The sequence below is a fragment of the Halichoeres trimaculatus genome, unplaced genomic scaffold (genome assembly GCF_033239565.1).
Source record: "Halichoeres trimaculatus isolate MK-OKI-2021-1 unplaced genomic scaffold, fHalTri1.1 fHalTri1_scaffold_7, whole genome shotgun sequence".
NCBI classification, from domain to species: Eukaryota; Metazoa; Chordata; class Actinopteri; order Labriformes; family Labridae; genus Halichoeres; species Halichoeres trimaculatus.
In genome coordinates, this window is record NW_027437185.1 from 11,580,802 (window position 1) to 11,598,490 (window position 17,689).

The window sequence follows — 17,689 nt, forward strand, 5'->3', positions numbered from 1 at the left end:
AATAATTTTAAGAAGAAAAATAACAATAACCTGAAAAAATTATATATGTCTTTAGCTATATAGGTGAGAGAATTAAAATACAGGCATGAATTTTGCAGGGATTTTTTTTTTTTTTTTTATCAAACAGCTTAAGTTGGAAGGTGCAAATGTTTCAGGTTGGGGTTCACCTGCACAGCACTTTGCAGCTGCAAGTGTGAATAGAAGAGTATGCAGCCAGCTTGAGTCTTTGGTATGGCTCAGTCTTTGTGTAGTTATCTTTTCTTTCTTTCTGTGTCTCTCTGTCCCCCGCTCTCTCTCTTACAAAAAAACATATATATATATATATATATATATATATATATATATATATATATATAAAATGTCTAATAGTTCTGATAGTTCTTAAGCATAAAAAGCAAAAAAACAAAAAATAAAAATCAAAAAAAAAAACAAGCCTCCCTTGTGGCTGTTACCTTGTTACAGTAAGGGAGCTTGTGTACTCCGTTGAACTCTGTGAGCTATCCCGTTAGGGGGCAGTTCTGGCAGGTTTAACCAATTCGGACAGGTCAAGGGTAAGGAGTTAGACAAAACACAGTCAAATAAACACTCTTGGCTTACAGTTTTGAAGTTTTGAGTGGCTGTAAATGGTTCCTTGTAAAGGGACCTCATGAGCACTCTTAACACCAGTTTTCTAGTACGGTGGTGGTTATCCTGAAAAATGACTACCATTTTTAATATTCAAGTGTCAAATGTCCTTGTTCGAATGAGTGGCTCAGAAGGAGTATTTGAGCCATCTTTTAAGCCTGCATTACCATTTAAACCATTGAAAGCATGCGAATACAATAAACATCGCAGCCATTTTTAAAAATGGCCGCCTTCTTGAAATTTTGTTGTGTCTAATCTTTTGTTTCAAAAGAGTGTCCCTTAGATGGTATCTGTACCAAATTTCATGCTTGCATCACAATTAGAACTTTTGAAATAAGAATCATCTAATAGAAATGGCGGCCATCTTTAAAAATGGCCGCCATCTTGAATTTTGGCGTGTCTAACCTTTTATTTCAAAAGAGTCTTCCTTAGAGAGTATCTGTATTAAATTTCAGGCTTGCATCACCATCTGAACTTTTGAAATAAGAATCGTCTTATAGAAATGGCGCCCATCTTTAAAGATGGCCGCCATCTTGAATTGTGGCGTGTCTAACATTTTATTTCAAAAGAGTGACCCCAAGAGAGTATTTGTGCCAAATTTCATGCTTGCATCACCATTTGAACGATTCTCTCAAAATTTTACATATTACATTTATCTGCTCCACTATGTTTAAGGTGGACTGGTTGCGTGGTTTAGACTTGCAGCATTTCTTGAAATGATTCAGTTTCTAGCAGTTGTGACACTGCTGTCCTATCGCTGGACACTTTTCCCGCTTAGCTGCATGGCTACCCCCACAGTTATTGCAGTTAGAGACCGTTCTGGGCGGGGAGAGTGTTTGTGATTTGGGCTGATGCTTTCTGTGTGAAACTGACTTTATGCTGTCAACATTGATTGCTTGTGTGGCTAACGTCTTACTGCTTTCCTCTGTCATTTCATGAATGCGGCAGACGGTTATCGCTTTATTTAGACTCAGGTCACTGTCTCTCGAGAGCGTCTTTATCAAAGCATCACTGGTAATGCCACACACGATTCGGTCACAGATCAGCTCATCAGTCAAATCTCCAACATAGCAGCTCTTAGCTTTAATCCTTAAATCACTGATGAATGACTCGATGCTCTCACCTTGTCTCCGATTTCTTGAATGAAACCTGTGCCTCTCCATGGTTCTGTTGTTTTGGGGGTTGCAGATTTCCCGAAATTTCCTTTTCAAACACTCTGGGTCCTCTCTGGACTCCGCAGGGCTGATAACTGCTCCATTTTCACCCGGTTCGCGCACTTCAGCTGCATAAACGAACGAACGTTCCCGCTCTACGGCTTCCGGTCCCGCTAGATTGAGGGGGACATATGCCTTGGTTCTTGCAGGTTTATCGAAGTGTGCTGCGGCAATAAAGATGTCGTACTCCCTCTCGAACATCCGCCAGCTCTCGGCGACATTCCCATCAAACACAGCAGGGCCTGGTCTGCGAAATCACTCTGCCATTTCAGCGACGTAGCTCCGGCTAGCTTTAGCATTAGCGCTTTCTCCAACACTTTTAGAGCTCGGTGGAATGCAGGGAGGATACTCACGGGCGATGAGTCCGATCACATTCTGACACCATGTAAATAGTTGTTTAAGGAACTTGATAACTTGTTGGGAAGGAGTCTAACTGACGAGACGATAAGTTCTCTTGAACATTTACTATCCAGCCGTAACTGAGGGAACACATATCTCATGGTAGGCATCCAACTTAAAACCAAATCAGTTCTGCCCACGGTTGGTGCAAACACAACACAACACCCAGCAACTACGGTGGCTCTAACAGGTCAAGACAGTTACTTAGCAAATGATCTACAATACCTGCACCGGCAACAGCGCGAGGAAGGGAACGACGGGACCCGGAAGTGACGGAGATGGCCAGCGCAAGAGGGAGGGGAGGCCGCCAACACTCCCTTTTATCGAGTGCCACCATGAGGTCATTGGCTGACAATGCAGCTCATAATGAAGCATGGATGAGACACATCATCCTGCCACAAATAGTAGGGGAAACACTGCACACTGTTAATGTGTTAAGAGCTACAAATAAGCTTTGTTTGGTTGACTCTTTTTGAGATGTTCAAATATCGTTCCTCCTCCACTATTCATTTATACGTAGTCTCCTGCGCAGTCACACTGGCCATTCAAGCCGTGTCATACTCTGGCGCAGTAAATTTTGTTTTATATTCAAGATTCGCTGCTTTTTTTCTGTTTCATAGTAGCGTCATGAAAACCGTACCAATTCCAGCCAGGTTGGTCTTATATTGTACAGATAAGTACATCAGACATTTCACAGGTCCCATCAACTCACCAAGCAGTTGTGGCGAAAACTCCAAAAAACATAGCTGAATGTCGGAGTAGCGTGCGGCAGCCTGGGCGCTTAGGGACCATCATGAAATTTCTATGTCTGAATTTTCAGTTAAGACAATGACAGAAAATATATAAAAAAAACATAAATACGGTCTTTTAAAAAACTTATTATACATCTTGATTGTCGTACATCTTCTTATAAATCAAAAGTCTTCTATCAAATTTCTCAGGTTTATTTTGAAATGGCACTCAGGAATTCCAACCTTCAAACTCCCCTAAAAAAAAATCGCACTTCATATCTATTTTTCAGGTCAGCACTGATCTTTCACAGCCATTATTTTCCAGAAAATCAAGTAAAAATGTCCCAAAAATAATTAGTTAATATTGACCTCATTGGGGAATATTACTCAGTTTAATTTTGAAATAGCTCACAGGAAGTTCAACCTACCCACTCAGTTTCACTCTAAATCTGTTTATGAGGTGGATATCGATCTTACACAACCATCATGTCACAGAAAATCATATAAAAATGTTCAAGGAACAAATGGTATATATTGAGCTCACTGAGGAAATACTACTGGGTTTATTTTGAAATAGCTCAAAGGAAGTTTAACCTACCAACCCGGTTTTATTTGTCATCTATTTCACAACCATCTGACTTCAAAATACAAAACTATTATTGAGTTGTCTGCGAAAGTCATGGCATTAGCCTCTATGTTGAGCAGTTATTAAATCTATTTGTTGTTTTACGTTTGTTACACATTTGATCATTTGCATCTCCAGGGGCTGAAGCCCCCCCTGTTCCTAAATCCTAGTGACGCCCCTGGCCTTTATCTAGATCGTGAACTGTGAAACTTATTAATTAACCCCGTTTATTGTGTGTCAGGAAGATATTATTTTTCAGTTTTCAGTTTAATCCTCTATTATATTGATTTCATGATGGTTGTGTTCATTTTTTTGTGCTTTAAACTTACGACAAACACTTGATTACCAGATTTATGATCAGTTTCTGAACGATCCTCTGTGCCGGTCCTCAGCTCGTCTTTTCTCTCTCATCAAACTCCATTGTGTTTGTGAAGTTTCATGTGAAGTCTGAGCCGCTGCAGCGTCCAATCAGACAGTGATATTCTATATGGGGACATGTCTGTCAGTGAAAAGACTTCTGCAAAACCAGCTCTCGTGTTTCCTCGATCATAGCTCCTCTGATCAGTCTCCTCCATCCTCTCTCCTCTGTCCTCCGCGCACAATTATCGCTTTGGGACAGTCTTTAAAATGGCGACCAAGAAAGTACCTCTGGTGCCACAGAGGAGATAGGACGGAGGAGGCATGAAGTAAACGCATTGAGACACACCCGGAGTCGTTATCTGTGAGCTATATCCTCAACCAAGATTTGAACTGAAGATTTACTTAGTTTTATGTCTGACTTGGCAGTTTCTTATGGCACAACTCTGTTTTTGAATATGATAAATCCTTTCTGCGAAAGCAGCCATTAGGCTGTTAAAGTCCATGCTTCTTTTACTCTCTCTGTGTAGTTCTGTTTTGGATCCTACTGAATAACCGCAAATTACCTTTTGTTCTCCCTCTGTTGGATGATTTTCTGTTGGTAGATTTCCCTCAGTCTAAACCAGTTTGCTGCATCAGAGCACTTAAGGACGTTTGTAACAAACCTAGTGTTCCCCTTTCTGCCAAGGAAACAATTGATCCCAATAAATAAATTGATAAATAAATAAAATAATAAAAAATAGATAAATAAAAATAAACATCTGTTGAATTCTTAGGCATTACTTTTAGACAGTGAACTCTTTTGTCATTCTGGAAAGAGGGTGTAGATCTGACCTCAGTTTCAGGTCAATACTGTGTGACAGTTGGAATGACATTTTTTTTCTATAATGATATCACAGATAGTTCTATTACCTTAAAGGGTAAATTTTTGGCAAATAGCAAACTCGCTCGGTCTGCCCCATCCAATATGGCAATTTTGTAAATACTGCCATGCTGCAAAAACCGCCCCCTGGCTCTACCCCCTCCGCCCCTCTGATAGAACTGACCAATCAGAGCACAAAGGGCTGTGACGTTGCGAGGTTACTGGAGGTCATTCTAGAAACGGAGCGTTTCAACGAGATCTTCAGAATGGCCTAAAATGAGGATATTGAGAACGCTATTGTGGAGCAATGAAGGAACTAAATGACTTGTACTGAGGGCAGAAATGCTTTACAGGCATCCTAGTATGGCATAGTGAAAAGGAGAAACAAGCATGACCCTCTTTAAATTTCTACATAGATGCCGCTCCCCCAGTAGGTTTCGGAGGGATTTTTTATCATTAGTAGTTCGCAGGTGCATTGCTAAAAGAGCTGCAGTCTTTCCCTCAGATTTGCATTCTACAGCATTACTGGAGCTTTAGCTGATAGTCGTGGCTTGTGTCCTCTGGGTAAAAAATGAATAAATAAATGACTTAAAAAGAAATTAAAATAAAAAATAAAATAAATGAATAAAATATATTTAAAAATAAATAAATTCAATAAAATAGGTCTAGAAACAGATCGTAGTTTTGCAATAACAAGGCAATGGTTAATGGCATTTATAAAGGGCATTTTTCTGTTCCTTTCATCAATAGATTACATCGTGGCATCATGTGGTCTTGCGTCATGGGTAATTTTACCCTTCATGCAGCGTATGTGCCAGGCCTCAATAATAAATTACAGATGCTTCATTCTGATTTAAATTCCAGGAGGAAGAATCGAGCAACCTTAAAACTGATTTGGCAAATTGAGTTGTAAAAGTAGGGAAACGTGCACATCCATTGATGAGCTGATTGATTTTAGTGTGGAGACAGGATTTCTGAAATAGTGCTCTGAGCATTCTTGCTTTTTTTCCCCAACAGACTCTTACATACAGTTAAATTTCAACATAGTTGGTGTGCCATTGTTTAAATCTTCAAACGTCCAAATTTGGCCTGTTCTTTGTGGGGTAAAAAAGCTTGATCCATTTATTGTAGTGCCATTTTGTGGAGCTGCAAAACAAAACAGTGTTGCTGATTACACAAGAAGCTTTTTAACAGAACTAAAGGCACTCCAATAACATGGGTTGGAGTTCCAAAATGAAACATTAAAAGTCAATGTTTTTACTTGTGATGCCCCAGCTAGAGCATTCCTAAAATGCAGCAAGTCCTACATTGGCTAAAAAAAGCTGCTAGAGGTGCAGCACTGAAGGACAGTATGTAAGTAACAGAGTGGTCTACAACTACCAGTCTCAAGAAGAGGTCAGTGCTGGATCAGAAGAGGAGTTCAGCCAACAGGCATATCCCAGCCACCAAACTGGATGCTCACCCCTCATCAGTGCACGGTTGCAGAGCATAAAACCGTTTGTGCTGGACTATATGCATGTTGTCTCCCTTGGAGTTGTCAGAAGATTGCTAAACTTTCTAAAGCAGGGACCTAGAGAGTGTAGGCTGTCCTCAAGGCAAATTGGTCAGATTTCAGCTAGACTCCTGTCCCTCCGTGGAAAGCTGCCATGAGATTTTGCCCGACAGCCACAAAGTCTGTCTGATCTGGACAGGTGGAAAGCTACAGAATTCCAGTAGTTTTTACTCCACACAGGACCTGTTGTTCTCCAAGGCTCTCTGCAAGACAGTTGTTATAATGACTTTTTGACGCTGTCTGTTGCCATATCTGTACCACTGGACTCTAGTGAGTGTACCCGGATCTTCTCCCTTGGTTACGCAGAAGAGCTTCTGGTGTATTTTTATAAAACCTCAACCAAGCTCTCTGTGACGGCCCTCCTACTAGGGCCTGCTGTCGTCTGTTTGTCTTTCCCGGGTTCTGTCTTGTCTCATCTGTTGCAGGTTGCTGGTGGGCGGGGTTTCAGCGCACCTGGGAGTACCTGGCCAGTCTCCCAGGTGGATTTAAGCCGTGGCGGATCACCTGCTCTCCTTCTCTCTCTCTCTCTCATTCCCTCCAGGCGCTCTGAGCAGCAGCGTGCTTTTCGTTTGGTTGGCTTCGGCCCTCTTTGTGTTTTAGTTTTGCACCTGGACAACATGCCACACACATATTCTCTTCACCCACACCCGACACACTGATCTACTGACGCACACACCTCATCCTTATATTGATCATTTAAACGTTTAAACATTCTTTAAATAAATATTTGTTAAAGTTAAGTTGATCGTGTGCTCCCCCTTTATTTTTGTTGCGACCTCTGAGCCAGGTCGTGACACTCTCCAGCCCAGTCTTCCCATTACATAATGTCAAAGCCCTGATCCACTTGGCTAAAGATGCAAGGAACTTTCAAACATCACTGAATGACATCTCTGCTTTCCCCTTTGAAAACCAACTCCAAAAAAAAAAAAAAAAAGGGTCAGGGGGCGTGTCCTGGCTTGGGGTCCTCAGCTGCACCTGGATGTGACCCTCTGACTTCAAGAGCTCCCCTGCTTCTCTTCATGTCTCCCTCCCTCTCTGACTCTGGCTCTGGTTGTGGCTCTTCCTGGCATAGTGTGTATGCCCTGAAGACTGTCTTCTCCTGTTTTATTCAGCACATACACTCTGACACACACCCAACACTACTGACAACCCCCTAAAATAGATTTACTTCTGTTTAAAATAAAACAGCAGGCTGGGGCCACTACAGAAACTATCTGATGGGGTTACTTTAGCTTTGGAAAGAGGATTAAAATGATCTGTTACTCCCGATGCCCTGAGTCTGCTTCCTCTGGGGTCTTCTTCATCAAGCATGACTACTGTAAAAGGACAAGCCCAGCCAAAGACTGTCTCCATCATCTCTCCTCATGAATCACAGACGTTTGAAGTTTCCTGTCTGCTTCAGCCAGACAATTGGGCGTGGAGCAGTTGTTTGTATCCATAAAAAGGGGCTGACAACTGAATGGTTTCACTCTGCCCATGTCTGTGTAAACACCAAACTAGTTTTCAGATGGCGAGAAGTGTTGTTCATAGATCTGCTTATGAATCTTCAGTGGTCTCCAAAATATGGTCTCCACCTTCCTCTCATTTCAAAGCTTCATATTTAATCTGAAATTCTAATAAACTGTATATGTCACATTAAGAAAGAGCACGTTGTGACATAAATGACAGAAAAGTAAAAGGAGGTTTGAGAAACGGTGCTCTTTGGCTCAGGTTGTAGAAAGTTGAGCTGTTGTGCCACCTTGTGGTCATCAGCTGTTCTGCGTGCAGAGAGGACACCAGAAGTTTACTAGTGCTATATAAAACTCCTCTGACATTGAATTTGACAAAACTTATCTCATTAAATAACAAAAGAAAATTCAAGAGATTATTTTAAATCACTTTGTTCAAAGTCTGAGGTTCACCTACATTGCCTCTATGTTTGCTTCTCTTGCCTTTTCTTTCCTGAGTCATTCTTTGAGGCACAAATGACGTTCTATAAACAAATCAGGTATCTCAGATATGATCAGCTCTGTGTGCATCATCTTGGTATCACAATAAAGGTTACAAAAGTAGCTGTGTAGGAGTTAATACTGATGAAACACAGCAGAAATGAAGAATTTTTATCCTTGCGTAAAAAAATCATTTTATCAAATCAAATCAAACTTAATTTATAAAGCACAGGACTCTTTAGAAATCCACAGAGGACTGAGGAAACGCTATCTTGAATTGAAAATGAGGAAACACTGGAGCTAAAACTAAACTGATTCAATAAATAAATAAATAAAATAAATACAACCATAATAAAATATGACAAAGGTAATAAAATGCTAAAAGTTGATTAAGATAAAACTATTTTAAAACCAAACAATTAAGAAATAAAAAGTGCTAAAACATTAAATAGTGACTCTGAAATCAAAACGGAGTAAACCCCATAAGATGCAGATTAAAAGAATAAAACAAAGTTCAGCTAAAAGCCATATTAAAAAGGTAGGTCTTGAGTTTGCTTTTAAAAATATGAACAGTAGTAGAACAGTTATAGTAAATGTTCTTTTTTTCAAATATAACACAGAAGCCTAAAGATTAAATCAAACTGTGGAACAACACCCAGATGTCACTTGTGAAAAGTGTAAGGCTGTTAAAGGCCCCATTTCCACCAAGCTATAGAGTTTGGTTCGTCTCGGTACGTAATAGCATGACACCATTAGCAGCACGACACAGTGTACCTCGCTAATAAATCCAGCAAAGAAGAAAAACACGACACAGTAAACAAAGAGCAACAATAGAAGATATCCAGCAATTTGCCTTTTTGTGATCCCGGCTCTGATTTTTGTCAATGGAAACTGGTCTTTTAAATAAGACCATGACAAATGAACCAAATTACCAACCCGTACTGTTCCACTTTTTGGGACCCTTCTGTTTGGGTGCGAGAAAAACCGATCCAACCCCAGAATGTGGAGCCTGAAACTTTCTAGCTCTGTTTCCAAAGCTAGAAAGACCACAGTTTGTTGACTGGTTGAAAGAATCGTCATTTAGCGTGTAACAACAGCTGCTGTATTTCTCCTGGCAACACACAGACTTCTGTGAAACAAAGCTTGGTTGCACTTTGTAACAGAGTCACATGCCGATCACAAAGAAGACGAATTGCTGAATGTCTTCATTGTTGCTCTTTGTTTACCGTGTCATGTTTCTCTTCTTCCTTGGATTTATTAGCATGGTACACTGTGTCACACTTCTATTGCGTCATGCTATTATGCAGCTGACTCAGCTATTGGCATCCAGCTTACACATTGCCTACCAAGAAGGGGGCATGGTTGGCTGTGGAAACGCAAACAGGATCAAGCATTACCGATCCAACCCGTATCAAACTGTTTGATCCAAACCGGACCACTTGGTGGAAATGGGGCTTGAGTAAAGCACGGTAAACGGAGGTTTGAGAAAAGAGACGTCTAAAAGTAGAGAAAAGATTAAAGAAATAAATAATACCCCAAGATATTGACATTATCGAGTTCATAGAAATCCACACAAAGGGATTCTGTTTGACTCCAATGGAGGCAAATTTATTCTCAGCAATTGTTGATATTTTAATTAACTGATAAACAGTAATGAACAAGGACAACAAAGGGCATAAAAACTTGAAACTCTCAATTGAGCCACGGTTCTCCTTCAAAACCATCATCCGCCCAGCAGAGCTAGAGGGCTGTAGTGGTTCATATTCATCATCTGTTGAAATAAATACATAAAAATGTTAATGAAATGGCAAATCCACTAACTTACTGCCCCTCTACACACGATCCTGTCCCATGGGTGACCTAAGGTAGGTATTCTTGATGAGCTTCAGCTTTGAGAAAACTCCTCTTCGCTGAGGCCACAGACAGAGCACAGGCGATTCTCAGGACAATCCACGGATTGGGACACAGTTCCTTCAAATGTTTTTGTGGATGAAAGTGAGAAGCTCTAGAGCAGTCACGTCATCAGAGAGCAGGGTTGGCAGGATTTTTGTTTCATCTCCACAGCCAGCTCTTTTCCATCACAGTCACTTTCATCTGCAGAGCTAAATGTCCTACAGAGCTCGTCACACTGGTTGGGCCAAAAAAAATAGGCAGCTGAACATGCAAGTCTGCAGATGAAGGCAGCCCTGCTTCTTCCTGGTCAGGCGTAGCTCCTGAAGAATATGAAGTTCCTGGAGTTTCCTGGTCAGGATGCTCTAAAGACTCCTCTGCTTCCATACCTCCAAAGTATTTTAAAATTGCTCCAGCAAAGACAGAGCTCCTGAGGTTACCAGGCAAACTAGATTATAAGAAGACATTCCTATTACATGAATTACAGTGATGTTGCACTTTATAGAAGTAGTCTGCTTTATATTAAATATTGATTAAATATTGAAGTGTAAAGAGTCCCTTTAAAGCATGTACCCAGTTACAAAGTTGTCAAGGTTTTGGCATTTATTCACATAATGTAGTCAAAGTAATAAAAAAGATAATTCATCCTGTCTCAAAAGTCCAAAACCTTTAACATACATAAGTCGCTTAAATAATAACCAATACTTAGAATTATTTATAAAGCAGCATCACTTGTAGTTACGGGCCTGTAAAATACACTGTAAATTCAATTTAATTACAGAATACTGAGTGATTATAAAGTAAAATTTTGTGGCAGAACGTAAGGTCGGGACCTGAAATTTGGAGCCAAAATTGAAATTTTCAGTTTGGCTGAAATTGCATGAAATATGTGTCCCCCATCGAAGCCCATGCCATCCCAGGTGACAAAAAGGCATCCTGAATCAAGTCTGAGGACTAAAACCTCTGTTTCAGCTTTTCCCAAATTTGCCTCAGAATGTAATGTCTGGACCTGAAATTTGGAGCCAAATTTTGACTTTCCTGTATATGCTGAAATTGCATGAAATATTTTTTCTCCATACAGCCTTCTTTGAACATTAAGAAGTGGAGGGTGAGATTCAGGCAGAGGGATGGAGTGGTTTCAACTAGACTGAGGCTGGGACACTGTGGACTTGCAGGATGTCTAAAATGATTGGGAAAGCATCCAGATGAGTTGTGTGAGTGTGGCAGTGTTGAAACAGTGTGTCATGTTGTAATAAAGTGCAACAAATATAACAGAGAAAGGAGACAGCTGTACAAAGAGCTTTCTGATTTAGGATTGTCGGTACTCTCTCTTAATTCCATTTTTAGAACCGATCAGAACATTCAGGGCGTTGCAAAAGCAGTTTTAAAGTTCCTCCACAGATCAGGTCTTTATGTGAAAATATAAAATAATTAATTAACCCAACCTGTGGAGGGCAGCATTACGCTTCCTTGCATACAGCCTACCGGAACCTGTTTAGAAGAAGGAGTGTGTCTCGAAAAGCGTATCGGTGTAGTTTGACTCTACGTCCGGCCCGTAGTTCCATAGTTATCGATGCGGAAGTGTATTTGAGTGGTAGCATCTTTGTATTATTGTGCTTTGATCTAAATGAAGACAACACACTGCATACATGAAGTTTACTTTAATTGAGACACAGGGCTTTAAATTGTGTTCTGTTATATTATTTATCTGAAATGGGACGTTTTGGCGGTCTGTTTGCTGTTTGTCGGTAACCCATTCGTAGAGCGTCTTGTCAAGTGTCAAATAGTTCGAAGACATCCGACAAAGTGTTCGTCAGGCAGCAAGATGAAGATACGGACGTCTGTTTTTGCCTCCTTTATTTTGATATTTGAAGTAATTGGAATTGCCCTATTTCTTCGTGGATTTTTTCCTGTACCTGTCAAGTCTTCCCTCTCATCAAAGAACAAGCTGTCAGACCTCCCCGCAGAGCCACTGACAGGTAAACTCACAGCAACGCCAGGCTCTCACTCACCTGCGCTTCTTTGCCAGTATCTGTCTGCCTTGTTGATGTAAAACTCAACTTCATTTTCTTTCATTTCAGGAACCTCTCCTAACACCACCCGCCTTCCCCAGCCCCTCTTTAAAAGGGTTGTTATCATGTTAGTAGATGCCCTTAGAGAGGACTTTATGTTTGGTCCCGATGGTCGCAAGTTCATGCCTTACACCAGACATATGGTGGAGAGAGGCTCATGTCACAGTTATGTAGCCAAGGCAAGACCCCCTACAGTCACTATGCCCAGGATCAAGGTAAGTTGTCTGTCGTCATGATGTTCATGTTTTAGTGACTATGTTTTTCAACCCAACTGTAGTCTCTAGTCTTTGAGCCCTTCATTTAGCAGAGTGCCTGTGCATTAAAAACCTGATGTTCAAACTAGTCTGAAAAGCAACAGTACTTTAGAATATGAATGGCATAATAATGGTAGTCATGATAATGACTTTATTTAAATATTATCATTCTGAAAGCATGGGTTTGCACAATCAAGACTTATTTGAAAAAAAAAGAAAAGCCCTACAACAAAATAATGAGGAAGATGAAAAACACAACAACAGATAATCCAACCAGCAATTAACCAATCAAACATATGCACCGTTACACAGAAGTTTTAGCCAACATAAGTAATCCATATGTAAATCATAAGATGAAGTATAAGGGCCCAACAACAGAAGAAGAGTAGCCAGGCAGCCCAAAACTCACCAACTTTGACCAAGGGGACCAAAGAGGAAGAGGAAGTAAAAAGATGCATAAAGAAAAATTATTACTGAAACTTCTTGGCCTTATAGGTGTCATGAATACAGAATCTTAAGAAAGAATACACAACTGTGAATCATAATTTATGCTCAAAAAATGAACAATAATAACAAAATACAGGCCTATTGATTATTCTGAACTTAAAAGTATCAAAATAAAGCATAATCACAAACAAAGGATCATTTTCTCCTTATTCCTTTATCAGAGCTTTAAGTTGACCACTGCACTGCTTTAGAGTTCAACACCCATACTGGTGGAGGTGTGTGGGTGTGAACACACAAAGGGTATTACTCTTAGGAGTAGGGACTCATAAAGGTAAAGAAACTCTAAATAATACACAGTGTGTTCACTGAATTATAAGAGAATCAGTGGTATGTAGCTGCCTGTAGAAGGATAAACATGAGTAGTTTTTATTGTCGTATGTTAATATTGAATATTAAATATTGAATATTGAAGGTCAGTGATAATGAAACGAAGAGATGTTGGGTTAAAGCTGTGGGCGATTGAGGCAGAGGGACAGATGTTCCACCAGTAATCCAAGGATTAACAGGGTGATGCAGTGGTGATAGAGAAAAGAGGCCTCAAGGATAAACAGATTTGGGCACCAAGCTTACTGCAAGATTTATTCATGGTTCAAGATTTAGAAGGAAATTACAAATTAAATCTTTATGATTAAGATCATTTATCAAGTCAGAAATGGTTCATGGTTCACATGGCGTCTACAGTGCAGTTTGTGGACATTGAGGATGAGAGAAGCTGATTGTTTTACTATTATTTTACTGCATCCACAGGCTCTAACCACTGGCAGCATCCCAGGATTCATTGATGTGGTAATGAACCTGAATTCTCCAGCACTGCTGGAGGACAACCTGATCTGGCAGGCCAAGACAGCAGGAAAGAGGATGGTGTTCTATGGGGATGACACCTGGGTGCGCCTCTTCCCGAAACACTTCATGGAGTATGATGGGACCACATCCTTCTTCGTGTCTGATTACACTGAGGTATATAGGTGTGGTGCAGCTTTATGCTGATGTTAATAACAGAAATAATGCACTCATCTGGTGTCTGTTGAGGTGCAAGTATCTTAAAACTCGACTGAGAGTTGTCGAACAGGATCATAAAACCCTGTTTCCACACTTCAGCCACAAAGTTGAACTTTCAACAGAAAGTGTTGAGGCAGTTTAACACTGAGTGTGAGCTGTGTGAATGTTCTTTATTCAAAAAATTACTCAAGAAAGCAAAACTTAAATGTGACCCAAACAATTGAAATTTCAGCTTAAAAAGTTCTCCCCCCTCTTTGATTTTTAAAGATAATATTTGCTTTTATTCATAGTCATTAAAACCCTCAGACGAATAATACATTAATGTGTGCTTAAGTTTTTACAGGGTGCTGTGGTACAATAAGGAATTATAAATCATAATCTAACTAGAAAATCACTCAGAGAGCACAGACCTCCACCAAGCACATTGTGATTGTCACCAACACTTTAGTCCTACTTTAATGTTATACTCCCTTTCAGCAGACTGTCTGCTACAATTTGGTGTTAGTGGCAGGTTTGTACAATAATTTATTACCTGAAGTGTTGAAAATTATGATGACCCAGTACATATTTCATATTCCAGATCTTAGTATCCAGAATATTGGCAGGATATGGATCGTACTTTTACATCTGTCAGAAATTATGGTGACCTTGTCTTGTATTGTTTTGCAAAGCAATCCGACCATTTATGGTGGAGTTATATACACATATGGTGAAAACAGCCCTATCTCCCAATGATAAAGAATCCTTTAGAAAAATCCTGGGTCCAGATGGTGATCCAGATCACCTCCAAAATGTTATCACTTCCTCCTTATCCCATTCTGAACATTTCTTGAAAATTTCATCAAGATCTGTTTGTTACTTTTTGAGTTATGTTGTTTACAGACAAACAAACAGACAAAATCCTCCAAAAATATAACCTTCTTGGCAGAGGTAACAAAATAAACAAAGCACAAACTTTGCATGTAAAACCAAGTTGTTGTCGTATTCTCATTGAGCATAGCGCTGTGTAATAATGTCTGGAAAGTTGTCAGGATGTGCATTAAAATGGACCACGATGTAACAAAACATATACTGTATTTTAGAATCATGCTTTTACAGCAGGTGCCAAATCATTCTAAATGAAGAGCTCCTCATAGAGACATCTTCCTGACCCCATTTTGGAGGGGTCTGGGGGGGCTCCAGGGCTCTAGGCTCTGCCCCACCCCCAACTTCCTGCAATACCAGCCTCTTTAACACTTCCCCACTGGTGCCACTATTTACCCCCCACACACTCAAAGAAGTAAAAAAAAAAACACTAGGAAACATTTTTTTTGAAATACCATCACTTATAGAACTCTGATAATGACGATTTGATGATAGATAAACATTAACAACAGGAAGAAAAATGAATGTGATGAGCAGCTCATTCAGTCCTTTGAAATCCCCTAAACTCATTTCCCAGCTCATAGCTCCACATAACACAAAATCACAATACCTCTCACTCACGCTCAGTTCTTTAGTGTGTGTGTGTGTGTGTGTGAGTGTGTGAGTATGAGAGAGTTAAACAGACAGGGCGGCAGACCCATGAAAACCTCCCCACACAAAAGGTTTCAGAAACTTCAGCATCTACATGGATTCATGTGAAAGCAGATCAGAAATTAAAAGCACAGAGATGATGTCGCTCAAAATTACTGGTTATCAATGACAATGTACACAATGTGCCCCGCAACATATGTCAAAGTTATTGTAAATTTGCAGCACAGTGTTGGAAATATTAACCTTAATAAATTAAAATTAGAAATCCTGTTAATCAGTCAATATCTGTCTCTTAAATTTTCTTTGTTATAGGTTGACAACAACGTGACCCGTCACTTGGACAGCACCCTCAAAAGAGATGACTGGGACATTTTGATCCTTCACTACCTCGGCCTGGACCACATTGGTCACATCAGCGGACCGCACAGCTCCCTCATCCAGCCCAAACTGATGGAGATGGATGACATCCTGAAGAAGATTCACAGTGCCCTCATTTCTAAGGTAACTCTCCCTAAATATTCATTAATGCAGCGTAGTGTCTGCATGATTTGATTTGCAATTTCATTAATCGTTATTTGGTTTATTTCCATCATGAAATATGTTGAAGTTTGTTTTTATTGTTGTTTTCATTTAATCAATCTGCTGCTTATAAAACTGATCTATAGCTCAAACACTGCATAAGTCTCAACTCTGTATTTTTCATAGACAGTGTGCCAAATCACTTCATCATAAAGTATTTTAGAATGATTTCAATGAGGGAACTCAAAGTGAGACTGTGAAATCTGAGGAGAGCTTGGCAATAAATCTCTTTAGCTTTTTAATCTTTAAATGAAAGATTCCTGTTGGCACTTAAACTTCTTTTTCTGAAGATTAGTGGACCTTTAATCATCGTATTGAAAAATAAAGAGCATAAATACAAACTTGAAAAGGCCAGGATTGAACAGCTGTAAATTGTTGGGCTGTTTCAAAATCTATGCCTTCTTTTTCTTAATTAAAAACAAGGCACAGATTTAAGATTTGTGACTTGTAGATTTATGTACAAAATACAACCAGCATTATTTAAAAAATCAGGTCTCAATATATCAGTGCTGTTAAGACAGATCGAAAAGTTAGAAATATTTATTATTCATTGTATTCAGGTTACTTTGACATATCTTTAAAAATAATTAATCAGAGTTGATTTTATGTGTTTTTTGTCTGCCACTTCTTTAGCTATTGAAATTTATTCAAGTCAAAATGGCATCACAAATTTGGAAAGACAAAGAAAGAAAAGATAAGGTTGACTGATCATTGTCTACAGCAGTAATGCTGAATCTGGCCATCAGTTGTCTGTTACTAGTCTGGAGAAGTTTAAATTATTTAAATCTCAAAGCTTTGTGATTTCTTTCCTCATAAACATATTTGGGAAATCCGTTTCTCTATTTTTTATTTGTAGGAGGCAGAGGGATCCTTGCCCTACCTGCTTGTGCTGTGTGGAGACCATGGCATGTCTGAGACTGGGAGCCATGGAGGCTCGTCAGAACCAGAAGTCAACACACCTCTGGTGCTCATAAGTCCAGCCTTCAAAAGAAAAGGTACAGTGTCAGCCACAACATGTCAACAAAAAGATGGGCGAAAAAAAGGAGATATTGAAGCTCCTAATGTAGATTACAAGGTTTAATCTAATCCAGGTTTTATGTTGTGGTGATGTGAGGTCTTTCTGATGGTGGACATTTGAATAACAACTTAAGTGGAATTCAGAATCATATTAAAAAAATTAAAAAAGATGCCAACATCCAACTCTTGCAGGGCTCTACTGCTTTTTAACTTGTTCTCCTGCTGTTCTTCTGATTTATAATTTTCCCTGATTTTCTCCTGGGTGATCAGGTTGATACCAGTTTAGAAGAAGGAGAAGAAGATACACTTTATAAATCCCCTTGAGGGAAATTCTGTTTTTACACTCTAAATCATGCTATACACACACACACACACACACACACACAAAACACGCAGAAAAAGCATTTTTTGCACAGAAACATGCAATAATTAGAGAGGTCAGACTGATGGTGCTGCACTCTTGATGTGCACCTGAGCCGTTGGGGGCTTTGGTGCCTTGCTCAAGGGCTACTGACAGTGCTCAGGAATGTAAGCCAACACTTCCTCAGCTATCAGCTCAATTCC

The 17,689-nt window shown here is 39.7% G+C and overlaps 1 protein-coding gene across 1 annotated transcript in view; it reads left to right on the forward strand.

The window, feature by feature from the left end:
- Nucleotides 1-11,703: 11,703 nt before the first annotated feature.
- Nucleotides 11,704-17,689, forward strand: part of pigg (phosphatidylinositol glycan anchor biosynthesis class G (EMM blood group)) — a 32,684-nt gene continuing 26,698 nt past the window's right edge. The window contains exons 1-5 of the mRNA XM_074674643.1: nt 11,704-12,161; nt 12,264-12,469; nt 13,763-13,972; nt 15,842-16,030; nt 16,965-17,103. Coding sequence (XP_074530744.1) covers nt 12,008-12,161; nt 12,264-12,469; nt 13,763-13,972; nt 15,842-16,030; nt 16,965-17,103 — 898 coding nt within the window. The 5' untranslated portion in view covers nt 11,704-12,007. The remainder of the gene's footprint in view (nt 12,162-12,263; nt 12,470-13,762; nt 13,973-15,841; nt 16,031-16,964; nt 17,104-17,689) is intronic.